The 15,663-nt window shown below is 38.6% G+C and overlaps 1 protein-coding gene across 8 annotated transcripts in view; it reads right to left on the bottom strand.

Annotated features, from left to right (window-relative positions):
* Window positions 1–13,977: 13,977 nt before the first annotated feature.
* HEATR5A (HEAT repeat containing 5A) overlaps window positions 13,978–15,663 on the bottom strand; it is a 112,028-nt gene continuing 110,342 nt past the window's right edge. For all 8 annotated transcript variants that reach the window (XM_067738113.1, XM_067738156.1, XM_067738165.1 and 5 more), the window contains one exon: window positions 13,978–15,474. In XM_067738113.1, the coding sequence (XP_067594214.1) occupies window positions 15,167–15,474 (308 nt within the window). In that variant the 3' untranslated portion in view covers window positions 13,978–15,166. The remainder of the gene's footprint in view (window positions 15,475–15,663) is intronic.

Raw genomic sequence — 15,663 nt, 5'->3', positions numbered from 1 at the left:
AGTTTTTTTAAATTGAGGTATAATTGACATATAACATTGTATAGTTTTATATAATAGGTGTTGTACACCTGTTAGTTTCAGGTGTAGAACATAGTGATTTGATATTTGTATATATTGTGGAATGATCACCACAATAATTCTAGCTAATAACTGTCACCATATATAGTTGCAAAAAAATATTTTTTTTCTTGTGATAGGGACTTTTCCAGAGGCCAAAAGTCTTGATTCAAAAACTAGATAATGGACTTCTCCGGTGGTGCAGTGGTTAAGAATCTGCCTACCAATGCAGGGGACACGGGTTCTATCCCTGGTCCGGGAAGATTCCACATGCCTTGGAGCAACTAAGCCTGTGCACCACAACTACTGAGTCTGAGCTCTAGAGCCCGCGTGTCACAACTACTGAAGCCCGCGCACCTAGAGCCCGTGCTCTGCAACAAGAGAAGCCACAGCAGTGAGAAGCCCATGCATCGCAATGAAGAGTAGCCCCTGCTCGCCACAACTAGAGAAAGCCCACACGCAGCAACAAAGACCCAATGCAGCCAAAAATAAATAAAAAATAAATAAATTTATTTAAAAATAAGGACAATACATGAAAAGAAAATTATTGACCCCAAACACTTATGAATATAAGTGCAAAAAAAAAATCTAAATAAAGTATTAGCTAAACAAATCCAAAAAAAGTATTTTAAAAATCATACATCAAAATCTAGTAGTTTATTCTAGTAAAGCCATACTGGTTCAAAAGTGGAAAATCTACCGGTGTAATTTACTACATTAAGAACCTAAAGTAGAAAAATCATTATCTAAATTGAGAAGAAAACACTGGATAAGTCTTAGTGCCTATTTATGATTTTTTTAAAAAGCAAGAACTCTGAGACTTCCCTGGTGGCTCAGTGGTTAAGAATCTACCTGCCAATGCAGGGGACACGGATGTGAGCCCTGATCTGGGAAGATCCCACATGCCGCAGAGCAACTAAGCCCGTGCGCCACAACTATGGAGCCCGCGTGCCACAACTACTGAAGCCTGTGCGCCTAGAGCCCATGCTCCGCAACAAGAGAAGCCACCCCAATGAGAAGCCCCGCGCACCGCAATGAAGAGTAGTCCCCGTTCGCTGCAACTAGAGAAAGCCTGCAGGCAGCAATGAAGACTCAACGCAGTGAAAACAAATTAATTAATTTAAAAAAAAAGCAAGAACTCTTAGCAGAGTTGGAGTATAGAGCTTTCTTAATTTGATAAAGCTTTTATACCAATTTCAGACACGTCTTAAAGATTGAAAACAAATCCTTGTTAATTTACCACAGTGCTTGTAGGGGAGGAAAAATAATTTTTCCTCTACCCTTCTGAGTTCTTAGCTGAGACCCCTGAAATAAAGGGCAGATTAACAAAACAGAAGAAAAACAGAAGTTTATCAACACGTATACCTCATGGATACATGGAATATACCCAGGGAAAAATAAGTAGTCACTGAGGTGTCTTAGAATTCAGGATTAAATACCAGTTTAATAGGGAAAGAGGATGGGAGATGTAGGCATCTTAGGGATGAGTAAATGATTATTAGGAAAGGTGAATGGGCCTTTAGAAAAATAAATGTGAGTGACAGTTTGTCTGGGTGTGGTTTCAATTTCTAGTCTCCTCTTCTGTGATAAGAGTCAATCTTCCCTGGTTGATTAAATTCGCAGGGTGGGGATTTATGACAACCGGGTTTCTTTTTGGAGGATCTGTCTTTAGGCAGATAAGGAGAGTTCAATGAAAGCCTCCCCCTGCATTTGCTGCTTTTCAAATGCTAACAGCTCAAAATAACCAATGTACCAAAATGGCACATTTTGGAGTGGCATGTTCTGAACTCCTACAGTCATATTTTGGGGTGGCATTATTCTCCTACCCATCATGCTATAAGGAAGAGAAAAGTTGTATTGGTTTATTGTATCAGTTTTCACATACAGGTTCTGTGAAGATGATTTGTAGAGTGTTGAAAACATAAAAACAGAAAAAATTGTTGTGGACTTTTGTCATTTTTTTTGGTTGTCCAGTTTCCAACTCTTCTTCCTTTATGGGAGAAATCCTTTATTGTTTATAATCATGTACATGAGATGCAATGCTCTGCTTCCCACAGTGGAACCTTATGTGGGAACATCTTCCTTTTTCTTGAACTGTAGCCCTTCTGCAGCCAGTGTGAGATATGATCTTGGCTTAGCCAATGAGATGCTCCTGCCCGGACCCTACTCTAGCCAGATGGCCTGTGATGGTTCGATTGTGCTAGCTGTGGCAGTGATCAATGGGGGCAATGTCCAGCAGCTTCCTACTGCTTGGTCTTCCAGAGCTGTCTTGACTCCTGCATGTCTTCTAAGTTTGGTGTTCCTTTCCCATTGACTCATTGAACCCATGAGAGCCTTCAGTAAATTCTCATTTTTCTTTTCATTTAAAGTTTTATGTATATGCAACTAAGAACCTTGACTGATACACCTTTCTTTCTGTCACCTAGAAGCAATTCAGTTAATATTTTATTCTATTTCTTTCCATATTTTTGCTTTGCATTTTTTATATAATTACGATCAAGCTCTCTACTTTTTTTTTTTTTTTAAGAACAATAAACACCTTTATTACATGGACTAAGATAGGAGGGAGGAGGACTCATTTGCCTTTCTGGGCCTTGATTTTCCTTAGATAGAGCTCCAGCTCCTTGCCCTCCAGCACATAGCCATCTGCTTGGCCACACTGGCCTGGTCTAAAAGTGATGCATGCAAGAAGCTTGTCCTGCTGGAACTGCTCCTCTAGAAGACTGCTGATTTGAGCATTCTTTTTCCTTTCATCATATTTCTTCTGAATTTTCTTTGTTTTTTGTTTAAAATTTCTTAGACATACAAATGGCCAACAAACACATGAAAAGAGGGCTTCCCTGGTGGCGCAGTGGTTGAGAGTCCACCTGCCGATGCAGGGGACACGGGTTCGTGCCCCAGTCCAGGAAGATCCCACATGCCGTGGAGCAGCTGGGCCCGTGAGCCATGGCCGCTGAGCCTGCGTGTCCAGAGCCTGTGCTCCACAACGGGAGAGGCCACAACAGTGAGAGCCCTGCATACCACACACAAAAAAAAAAAACACATGAAAAGATGCTCAGCATCACTAATTGTTAAAGAAATGCAAATCAAAACTACAGTGAGGTATCCCTTCACACCCATCAGAATCGCACCGTTAAAAAATCCCCAGACAATAAATGCTGGAGAGGGTGTGGAGAAAAGGAACGCTCTTGTACTGCTGGTGAGAATGTAAATTGATACAGCCACTGTGGGGAACAGTATGGAGGTTCCTTAAAAAACTACAAATAGAACTACCATATGACCCAGCAATCCCGCTACTGGGCATATACCCAGAGAAAACAGTAATTCAAAAAATGCACACACCCCAATGTTCATAGCAGCACTATTTACAATAGCCAGGACATGGAAGCAACCTAAACGTCCATCAGCAGTGGAATGAATAAAGAAGATGTGGTATATATATACAATGGAATATTACTCAGCCATAAAAAGGAATGAAATTGGGTCATTTGTAGAGATGTGGATGAATCTAGAGACTGTCATACAGAGTGAAGTAAGTCAGAAAGAGAAAAACAAATATCATATATTAATGCGTATATGTGGAACCTAGAAAAATGGTACAGGTGAACTGGTTTGCAGGGCAGAAATTGAGACACAGATGTAGAGAACAAACGTATGGACACCAAGCAGGGGAAGCGGCGGGTGGGGGGTGGTGGTGTGATGAATTGGGAGATTGGGATTGACATATATACACTAATATGTATAAAATGGATAAGTAATAAGAACCTGCTGTATAAAAAAATAAAATAAAATTCAAAAGAAAAAAAAAAAGGAAATTCCTTCCCAGGTAGGATTTAAAGAAGTTAAAAGCTCTCCTCAGCTCCATAGATGAGAGGTTAACAAACCCAAAGGCCAGGGGACAGGGCAGGTGGCCCAGTCTTGCCAAGTATGAGAACTTTGGCCACCTGCCAGGGTGGACAAAGCAAACCAGCACATATCTTTTAATTTCCTCACAGTCTATTAAGTAACATATAATAGATACTCTTCAACTGAAAGAATTTAAAGTCACATGCCTAGAGCCTTCTTATTTAGCCAGTCTCTCGCATGTTGACCTCTTATCACCAAAAATATCTCCTGTAGCTATTCATGCTATTAGATCCCTTTACTGCTGTTGTGGGTATGTGTAAACAGGAATTCTCATTTGAGTCATGATTAGTCTCCAGATAATTAACTCATGAACTTGTGGCTAAAAGTTTCCTTTGTTAATAGCCTTAGATTCTACTAAAGTAGAGCTAACAGAAAGGGGAGAGAAGTAAATTTGGTTGGGGGAAATACTACTATTTGGCACATACTTCTTAAACCAGTTTAACTTCATTTTACTGTATTTTTGATTGGCCAAGGGTGGGTAAGAGACTTTACATAACTGCTCTCTTAATTTGTTGAGTTAGAGAAGTTCCTTGATTTGTTTCTAAGTTCCTTAAATAGCCTGTATTAATCTAGCTCTTTTGACTTTCTCCATGTACGTTCATCCTGTCACCACTCAATAAGTATTTGGGGCTTGTGTTTTGGATCCAGCTGTTTAAGAAGAATGACTGAGAAGGAAATTAGGCCATAATTCTAGAAGGTGAGATTGAAATAGGTGTTAATCTTAAACATAAAGATAAAATGAAATGAGGCACACAGAAAAATGAGCAAGGTGATTATGAAGTTTGCTTTTAAATTAAATATAAATCTACAGCAAGCTGCATCTCTTTTCAGAGTCAACTCAGGGTCAACCTCTGTAGTCCTTTGCAGTGTGGTAAATCCACTCAAGACCTAGAGTTCAGCTGTCTTCCCTATCGATTCAAGTTAAGCTAAGACCCTTTTTTTGTTGCTGTTTTTTTTTTTTTTTTGGCCGTGCCACCTGGCATGCGGATTCTTAGTTCCCCGACCAGGGATCAAACCCGTGCCCCCTGCAGTGGAAGTACAGAGTCTTAACCACTGAAACACCAGGGAAGACCCTAGGATCCTTTTCTTGAAACTCATGAAAATAGGACAATAGATTCAGTTGTCGACATTAGCAGTGGCAGTCACTCGCTCTGTTGCTGTTGGGTTTTTTTGGTTTGTTTGTTTTTTGTGTTAAAAAAATGTTTTTTAAGCTTTTATTAGAAAGTTGATTTCATATGCTCTCCTGCTGGAGTAAGTCTATATCTGAGGATGCTAAAAGCCTTGCTGCCAAGCCAGTTTTGAATGTAGTTTAAACTGGGAAAGGAACCTTCATTGGGATGGTGGCCAAGAAGCTAGTCAGTTGTAGATATAGCTTAAAAGGTCATTGGCTCACTTGCAAAAATGCTGGCAGCCTCAACATTTGCTACAAATTCCTCTCATTAATCCATTGTTTTTGAATTTCTTTCCCACTGAGAAACCTAAGAATGTCTCTTGCCTGAGTGTACCATTCTCAGCTGATCTGCTTCCCTGAGATGTTAGGAATGATGGCCTGCAGCATCCCCCGTGAGTCACAGCTCAGGAGGCAGGAAGCCTTACAAGTTCTTTGCATATAGCCACTACCCTGTCTCTCTGTGACTCAGTCCACACTCTCAAAAGGTCATAGACAACATGCCTTGAGAAGCACCTGAGGCTTTGACCCAGAACTGTCAGAACCAGAAAGGGTCTCAGATAGCCTGTCCAAGAGGGGAACTAACCATCCTGGCTCACCTGGTACTGAGTTTCCTGGGACACAGAACTTTCAGTGCTGAGCCTGGGAATTCTAGACAAATAGGGATAGTTGGTCACACTATGCTCAACTATTTAGCAGAGAAGAAACTGAGGCCAGGAGGCTGACCTGCCCACACTAACAAAATTAGAATCCAGATCCATTGGTGCTAAGAGTTCAGTGCTCTTTCTATACTGGTACTTCCTTATATGCGCATAGTGCGTTGCACACTATAGGTACTTAAGATTCTACTGTGGTGGTTTTATGAGTTCAAGGGAAGTGCTTTTCACAGATACGATCATTTCTAATTAGCAGTGATCTCACTCAAGGTCATCATTAGTCAATGGTCTCTACTTCTGGACTCTGAACAGAATAGAGTTAATGAAGGGGAGGGAAATGTAATGAACAATAATAGAAGTGGTTAAGAAAACAGAAGGATTGGGCTTCCCTGGTGGTGCAGTGGTTAAGAATCCGCCTGCCAATGCAGCCCTGGTCCAGGAAGATCCCACATGCCGCAGGGCAGCTAAACCCGTGCGCCACAACTACTGAGCCTGCGCTCTACAGCCTGAGAGGCACAACTACTGAAGCCTGCGTGCCTAGAGCCCGTGCTCTACAACAAAGAGAAGCCACCGCAACGAGAAGCCCGTGTACCACAATGAAGAGCAGCCCCCGCTCGCTGCAACTAGAGAAAGCCCATGTGCAGCAACAAAGACCCAACGCAGCCAAAAATAAATAAATGAAAGAAAGAAAGAAAGAAAACAGGATTATGCAAAGATGGAGAGACCTATGTGTACAGGTTGGCTGAGCAACACTGCAGCAGGGGACACGTAGAAATACAATATGGGGTATAAACACCAAAGAGAAGGGTACATTATTTCCCTGTTCTCAAAGAGTGTGGTAATCACTATGTAATGAAAATTGTATCACTGATGTTCATGGTTATATGTTTTCCAAGGACTTCGAAAGAACCTAACTCCCAGCAGTATTTGTCCTTCTAGGTCTGAGATCTGCCCTGTTTTTCTTACCAGTTTTCTCCCCTGGATACTGAGTTTTCAATGAAGTAGCATAAATTACTAGGGATCATTAGTCTGTTAAACCTAGATCTTTATGATCTCTTATCTAAACACTGCTGTATCCCATTCAATGCTATAGTCTTCTCACCTGCAAGAGGAACTGGTGGTATGTGTATGAGGGAACAGAAAAAGCATTAGGAATGTGACTGGCTGATGATTAAGTCTAGAGAAATGACTGTTGGAAACAAGGGTCCAGGAACATTATTTATTGTGGCCATCTTCAGCAATTCATTTTGTGGGGTAGTGCTAGGCACTTGAATTCTTTTATCTGGGATGGAACTCAAGGAAGTGGCACATGGAAAGGGAGCAGCATAGACAAAATGGAAGTGACTAAGGTGTTTTGACACCCATTAAGATGGGTGTTAACTCTCAAAATGGAAGCCAGATAACTACTTTTCTATTCCACCACACCTTTTCCTGCTGGTGACCAGAGACAGAGTTACCTTTTCTTCTGACTAATCCCTAAAAACACAGGTGAACAGAGGCATAGCTGACCTACTTTGTAAATACTTATTGTAGTGTTAATCAGCAAATTTACTACAGGCAGAGGTCAAGTGACCTCACAGCCATTCTGCTTTAGGCTGAAAGCCACAGTGGGAGCTGACCTTAGTTAGGGTAGTGCTGCTCCAAAAATGGACTTGTGACCACCCATCAGAAGCAAGATGCAAAACAAGCGTTGTTTAAAAATGCAAATTATTGGGCCATACCCCAGACATTCTGAATCTGATTTTCTTTTTCTTTTAAAATAAACTTTACAATTTAGAATAGTTTTTATTTTTTTAAAATTTATTTTATTTTTGGCTGCCTTGGGTCTTTGTTGCTGCATGTGGGTTTTCTCTAGTTGCAGCGAGCGGGGGCTGCTTTTCGTTGCGGTGTACAGGCTTCTCATTGAAGTGGCTTCTCTTGTTGCAGAGCCCGGGCTCTAGGCACGCGGGCTTCAGTAGTTTTGGCGCGTGGGCTCAGTAGTTGTGGCTAACGGGCTCTAGAGCACAGGCTTAGTACTTGTGGCACACGGGCTTAGCTGCCCCGCGGCATGTGGGATCTTCCCGGACCAGAGTTTGAACCCGTGTCCCCAGAATTGGTGGGTGGATTGGGGAAGCCCTAGAATAGTTTTAGATTTACAGAAAAGTTGTGAAGGTAGTACAGAGTTGCCATATACCTAAACACTCGGTTTTGCCTGTTATTAACATATTACGTTAATATGGTACCTTTCAACTAGTGAACCAATATCGATGCTTTATTATTAACTAAAGTTCATACTGTATTCAGACAGCCTTAGTTTTTACCTAACGTCCCATTTCTGTTGCAGGATCCCATCCAGAATATGATACATTTTTGTCTCCTTAGGCCCTCCTTGGTTGTGATAGTTTTTCAGACTTTCCTTGTTTTTGATGACCTTGATGGTTTTGGATGGGGTCTTCGTTGCAGTGCGCAGGCTTCTCATTGCCGTGGCTTCTCTTGTTGCGGAGCACGGGCTCTAGGTGCGCGGGCTCAGTATTTGTGGTGCACGGGCTTCTCATTGCAGTGGCTTCTCTTGTCGGAGAGCATGGGCTCTAGGCATGTGGGCTTCAGTAGTTGTAGCACGTGGGCTCAGTAGTTGTGGCACACGGGCTTAGTTGCTCTGCGGCATGTGGGATCTTCCTGGACCAGGACTCGAACCTGTGTCTCCTGCACTGGCAGGTGGATTCTTAACCACCGCACCACCAGGGAAGTCCTCCCCCTTTTTTTGAAAGGAAATTACTATGCGCAACCCCTTGAGGGGTGGGGAGTTAGGTTTCACATAAAATTATTTGGAATTCTTCTACATGGGAGATTTGTCTATTTTCCACCATTTATTTATTCAATAATTTATATTAGGATAGACTCATGGACATTTATTTTATACTTTTATATGTCCCCATTGTTGAATTTTTTTATTTTTAATTTTGTTATTAAAACCACTGCCCCACCAGGGAAGCCCACTAACTCCTTTTTTAAAACTTCAGATATAAATCGGTGTGAGTTCTCTAGGGCTGCCATTACGAAGTACCACAATCTCGTTTTAAACAGCAGAAACTTATTCTCTCATAGTTCTGAAAGCTAAAACCCCAAATCAAGGTGTTGACAGGTCATGTTCCCTCCAAAGCCTCTAGGGGAGGGTCTTGCTCCCCCAGCTTCTGGTAGGCCAAGGCATTTCTGGGCTGTGGCAGCATAATTTCAGTCTCTGCCGCCATCTTCACATGTCTGTCTTCCCTCTGTGTGTGTCTCCTTCCAATGGCATTCTCCTCTTCTTACAAGGACACTAGTCAAATTGGATTAAGGTCCCACCCTACTCCAATATGACTTCACTGTAACTATTTACATTTGTAATGACCCTATTTTCAAATAAGGTCACATTCTGAGGTACTAGGGCTTAAGACATCTATTTGGGAGACATAATTCAACCCATAACAAATTCACATACCACAGAATTCATCCTTTTAAAGTGTTCTTTTCTGTGGGTTTTACTATATTCACATGGTTATGCAACCAACACCACTATCTAATTCCAGAACCTTTTCCACATTCCAAAAAGAAACCCCATACCCATTAGCAGTCACCTTCCCCTCCAATCTTCCTCAGCTCCTGACAACCAGTAATTTACTTTGTTTATATGGATTTGCCTATTCATAAATATTTCATATCAATGGACATTTCATAAAATGGAACCATATAACAAGAGGCATTTTATGTCTAGCTTATTTCACTTAGCATACTGTCTTTAAGGTTAATCTCCATTGTATCATGTATCAGTACTTCATTCCTTTTATGGCTGAATAATATTCCATTGAATGGATATACCAACTTTGTTTATATATTCATGAGTTGATAGACACCTGGGTTGTTCCCACTTTTTGGCTATTATCAATAATTCTGCTGTGAATATTCATGTACAAGTTTTTGCATGACTTTTTAATTCTTTCATACCTAGGAGTGGAATTGCTGGATCATATTGTTAATTATGTTTAATTTTTTGAGAAACTGTCAGACTGTTTCCAAAGCAACTGCACCAAATTCTCAGCAGCAGTATAAGAAAGTTCTAATTTCTACACGTCCTCCTCAACACTTGTTACTGTCTTTTTGATCACAGCCATCCTAGTGATCAAGTGAGGTGGTATCTCATTGTGGTTTTGCATTTCCCTCATGAATGAGGATACTGAGCATCTTTTCATGTGTGTATTAGCCATTTGTATGTCTTCTTTGGAGAAATGTCTGTTTTAACTCTGCCCATTTTAAAATTGAGTTGTCTTTTCATTGTTGAGTTTTGAGAGTTCTTTACATATGCTGGATATTCTCTCTCTCTCTCTATATATATATATTTAGCTATGATTTGCAAATTTTTTTCTCCCATTCTGTGGGTTGTCTTTTCACTTTCTAATAATGTTGTTGTTTTAATATTTATTTATTTTGGCTGCATCGGGTTTTAGTTGCGGCATGCAGGATCTTCACTGCAGCATGCAGACTTCTTAGTTGTGGCATGCATGCAGGATCTAGTTCCCCGACCAGGGATTGAACCCAGGCCCCCTGCATTGGGAGCAGAGTCTTACCCACTGGACCATCAGGGAAGTCCCGTCTTTTCACTTTCTTGATGGTGTCCTTTGAAGCACAAAAGTTCTTAATTTTGATGAAGTCCAGTTTATCTTTGGACTTCAAAGATAAAGCCACTTGTGCTTTAGGTGTCATATGTAAGATAAATGGTTTAGGCATATGTTTGCCCAGAGACAGACAGTAGGTGATTTCTGGAAGTTCCAGTACTATGTTAAGCATATAAATCAAACAACTAAAGGAACATTTTCATATTGTAGAAAATTCTACAAAAATTTTTATACAAAATTGAGAACTCAGAATGGTCACATTATTACTGAAAAGAGAAAGCATTTGCAATGAAAACTATAGCAAATGGCAGAGTCACAATACAGCTGACTGGGGAATAGGAAGTACATGTTCTAACCATTTCTCATCTGGTATTGACTCAAAAGAGTGTGTTGACTGCTGAAACAAAAGCATTTCCATAATTTAGCAAATCTGTTTTTACGAAGCTTTTGTGTTTAAATGAAGGCCTAGATGATGTGTTTCTAGTACCTGACACTACTAGGGAGGAAAAGGTAGGAGAAAACAAGTCACCCTGGCAATTCAGGGAGCAGTGAGCACTCTTCCAGCATTTGATTGCAAACTGCAAGGCCCAAAGCTTTGTTAAGATTAGAAACAAGTAACTAACAGAGAAATATTGGGACTTATAGGCTCGTTGTTCACCAGAGAGCATCAGTTTTGGTTGCATATGAATGTTCTGGTTTTTTTTTTCTGAGGACACTTGTACTAGCCCAATAACAACACTAACAAAACTGCTTTTGCTGTGTCACTGGCATACTTTAAATTGCTTTAAAAAATATCTCACTTGTTTTGTTCTTTCTTGGAATGTTTTATGTTATAAAGCAGTCCACTACTGCTGATAGGTGTGTGTATATGCGTGTGTGTGTGTGTGTGTGTGTGTATATAGTGTGTGTGTCTACAGTTTTTTTGCATCTAGATTTTTTTCAGAGAAAAGTATTAAATTTTGATCCCATTAAGCAAAACATTGTCAACATTAGTTTTTCATTGGTAGCAATGACCTCTTAAATTTTCTTAATAGAATCCTTTAAAAAAATAAGTATTTTCTGAAATATTTTGTCAGAGAACGATATGTGGATATGTGCTAAGAATGCCTATTAAGTAATTAGAATTTTCTCCAAGTAGTCAGTGGAATCATTTTATAATGTCCTAAGTAGAACAGCCAGGAGTCCTGAGCAAACAGAAAGGCAATTAAAGGAAGCTAGCTCCTTTGAATTTACAGAACCTGGGATTGTATTTGTGGTCTGTACTGGATACATTCCAGCTCTACATCACAACACAAAATTTCCCATTTCCTCAAAGCTAAAAGCCGAGGCATCAGCTAAGTAGATTGATAAACAGAAAAGTCAAGATAGGCACAGTTCATTAAACTGTCAGCCAGCAGTTGAATAACCATATTTCTGATAAATTGAGGTCTTGCAAGGGTTAACAAGTTATTTGTAAAGAGGAAAGTACATTCAATTGATGGAGAAAATGCAATATATGTAATTACCTTGATTCTACAATTATGTTAACAGGACTCTGAAAGATACATATAGGCAGACTACTGAAGCTTTAGGACTGTTAGCATAATATAATCATTAAACGGCCAGAAATGATTCAACATTTTAACTATAGTTTTTGGGTAGTATAGACTTTATTTCATATATTGTTGGTTTTGTATTAACATTATCATAGTTTATTAGCTTGAGGGTTGAAATTTCTTCCCTCAAAATGTAAACTAATATTGTAATAAAAAGACAAAGCGAATTCTTCTCTTCAAAATTAATGTTACAAAAGACTCTTAGGTTATACATTTATTCCGTCAAGTATGTATTATTCTCTAAGCCTGTACCATATGATATTCCTTCCAGGAAGTCCATCTCAGAAGCGTCAGTTTTCTTCCCTGGGTTCCCATAGCACTATCCTTGTATCTCTTTTATAGCACTTATTTGTATCTTTTAAAGTGCCTTAATGTTCTTTTTAGGTGGGCAGTGAAGTTTGATTTATAGAAGTAGAAATTTTGCTTTGGATGCTCTATTTATAGAAATCTGGTCTTTCTGATGTTACTTTATAAGTCTTTCCAATGATAAGCTTTTAAATAGTGGGTTAAATAAAATGAGACTCAACTAGTAGTTTGGGCTGTATTTCTTCCCTTAGAAAAACATAAAGCTCAAGCAAACATTATATATACCACTTTGTTTCATCCAGGTTGCTCATCAACACATTAAATTTGTAAAGAATTACCAAGTTAACGTGCAACTGCTTTATAACAACTGGAGACTTGTTAAAATAAAACAGATGTAAAGAATTTTTGATGTGTTTTTCAGTCTTAACTATTCACCTTTAAACAAATCAGAACTTATATCAACAACTAATCATGTAATCATTATTCCCATTGAAATTGTAGACGTCACAAATTTTTCCCACTTTTTCCTGTTGTATTAGCCAGAAAACTTTTGGTGGCAATTTGGAGAAATATTAAATGAAAATATCTTCAACTAGGAGTGAAGAAAGCTCTGGAAGGAATGTGGAACAGTGAAAGAAGAGAAAAGCTTTACCTTGATAGAATCAGGACCACCAACGGACCTTTTCTGTCTCTAGCTTGGAACCTGGGATCAGAAAGGTGGGTTCAAGTCTCAGCCGTTAAGCCTTAATTTCTGTATCAGTAAGGGTATCTTTACTAATTCAATATTGTATTAAACAAGATGATACATTAAAAAAAGCCTATAGAATTGTGCCCAACTCAAAGTTCCTAATTCCATGACACTGGACATATTTTTTCACAACTATTGACATTCATATAGCACCTTTAAATCAATTCAGGATCAATTCAGGATATCAATTCAGGATACCAGGATGACCTGGTATCAATTCAGGATACCAGGTCACTAAATGAGGAGCAGAAATCTTAATGTTTAAGAACAAACTAAATGAAATAAAAAACAATACAAAAGAAACAAAAAAATAAAAAAAACTATATCCTGAGAATATCCCAGTCCAGCATTTGTCTTGGCAAAGGAATAAATTTCTCAGCTCAAATTCATCTTACACCAGTACAGTTCAACAGTTTTTTAAGTGTCTAGTTGATGCCACACAGGCAGTTACAGAAGACAAAATTTCTCCCTTTAAGACACAGTCTAAAAGGGAGTATTAAAATGCAATGTGATGTTCAGTGCATAGAATAATATATAAAGTACTGCAGGAACACAGATGAAGAAGCAGTTACATTTGCTTGGTTTGAGAGGAGGGTAAGAAGCGTTAAGGAGTTATCAAGGGGAAGTGACATTTAAACCAGGCCTAAAAGGACTGGGAGTCAGCCAGATAGAACAAGGGAGAGAAGGGCATTCAGGTGAAGGAAACAATAATGAGTATACAGTCAAATTCATAGAGATAATTAGAAAGACAAAGAATGCAAACCATTGCAAAGAATGTTCCAAAGAAAGGGCTCCCCTCAGAAAACAGGCTAAGTTTCAGAGAAAATATTATTTGCTCCACAGAAATGATTTTCTGCACTCTGTGAGACTAACCAGTCATCTTTTGTGAGTAAAATAATTTCAAATACAAGAATGATAAAGAAAATTAGCTTTATTTATGTAAATTAGAAAAACTGATTGTAGTGTTAGAATTTGTCAAATGCTTTCATTCTGAACGATTTACAAGTGTATTTATGTACAAACATAATAAAATAGAGTACCATCACATTGCTTTCTCTTGACTCCAAGTGTCTCTCCATTCTGAACATGCCCCTCTCACTTCGGGTTTTAATTTTTAACAGGGAAATTCTTTGTTCTGACACAGTGCTTGATTCACACAGTATAACACTGAAGTGGAAGGAGAGTCAATGACCATCAATAATTAAAAATTATCCTTCAACCAATATGACTTTATCATTAGATTTTTTCTATATTAAAATATGTTTCATGTTAAAAAAAAATACTTGTATTCATTGAGGATCTAAATTTGTTGTACTAAATTTGACATTTATATAAACCCATAGTTAATTTAAATATAGATATGAATCTATATTAAACTCATTGGTATGAATGTTTGCCATAAATGAAAATGATGAAAATTATTAGGAACAGAGGTAAAAGAAAATCCATGTGAGAAATTGAAGTGGAAATGCCCTATTCTATTTAAAATGACTAAAATTTCAATTTTCTGAACTCAATACAAATAAAACCAATAGATGGTAAAAAGCCATGATATTTATAGACACCAAACCTTAAGTCACACTGTAGGGCATTAATTAATTTGTACTATTACATATTTTAGATAATTCTAAACCAAGTTTCCTAAATAGCTTGCCAATCATTTACGTTGTTTGAGAAATCCAAGAAAGTCTAATACAATTATTGAATAAGGCCGAATTTTAAACTGGCAATCGAGATACAATATAAATGCAGATAATTTATATTAGAGTCAGATTTATATATGTCATAGTACTATGTGTGTATGGACTATTAGAAGAAATAAATTTTGTTTTTAAAGCAGTGGTTGGTTTTCTAAGTTTAGTTCTTTAGCACTTTATTGAAATTCCCGGCAAGAATTCTGACAGAGCTCTGTGATTTTATTATATGAAAGAAAGAAAAAAAGAAACCCACAAAAAATGTTAAGTTTGCTGTGACTTTTCAAAGCAATTTAAGTTAAAACAAACAGCCTCCAAGTGCACTTGTGTCTAAAATGCCACTTTTGCCCCCAAAGTGAAAGAAATGATCAAGTATTGTGTTAAGGTGCTTACTATTCAAAAAAAACATCAGAGGAAGTTGGTCTTTAATTGGATGCTTGAATTCTTTCCAGAGTTCTTAGTATGTTTAGATGTTGGTATCTTGAGTTTGACACTTTCTTGATTGCCCTTTATAGCAGCTTCAAGGCGGGCTTTCAAGGCTGGAGAGGAAGCCATTACACTTTTAAAAACTGATGAATACTGAGGCCCAATCTGCATGAGATTTTGCAAAGCAAAGTCATGTAGATTTCTCATTATAGAAGTTGCTGATCCCAGAGCATTCTCATCCAAAAGGAAGGAAATGAGGATGGGCAGAAGACAGGCCACCAGCTGAGAGCCTGGAAAGTAAACAAATGATGTAAGCCCCAGGTTCAGGGATGTAAATGTTTCTTATACACTTGATCTGGACATATTTCCCCCACTTGAAGGGAAGCAGTTCTTCCAATCTCTTCTCCCAAATTAATACAAAACAGTTCAATACTGTTGATTGATTAACATCAACACCTGCCTTTCCACGAGTGTGAAAA

Source organism: Pseudorca crassidens, chromosome 1 (genome assembly GCF_039906515.1).
Source record: "Pseudorca crassidens isolate mPseCra1 chromosome 1, mPseCra1.hap1, whole genome shotgun sequence".
In the NCBI taxonomy this organism is placed as follows: Eukaryota; Metazoa; Chordata; class Mammalia; order Artiodactyla; family Delphinidae; genus Pseudorca; species Pseudorca crassidens.
This window is presented reverse-complemented; position numbering and strand designations above follow the sequence as displayed.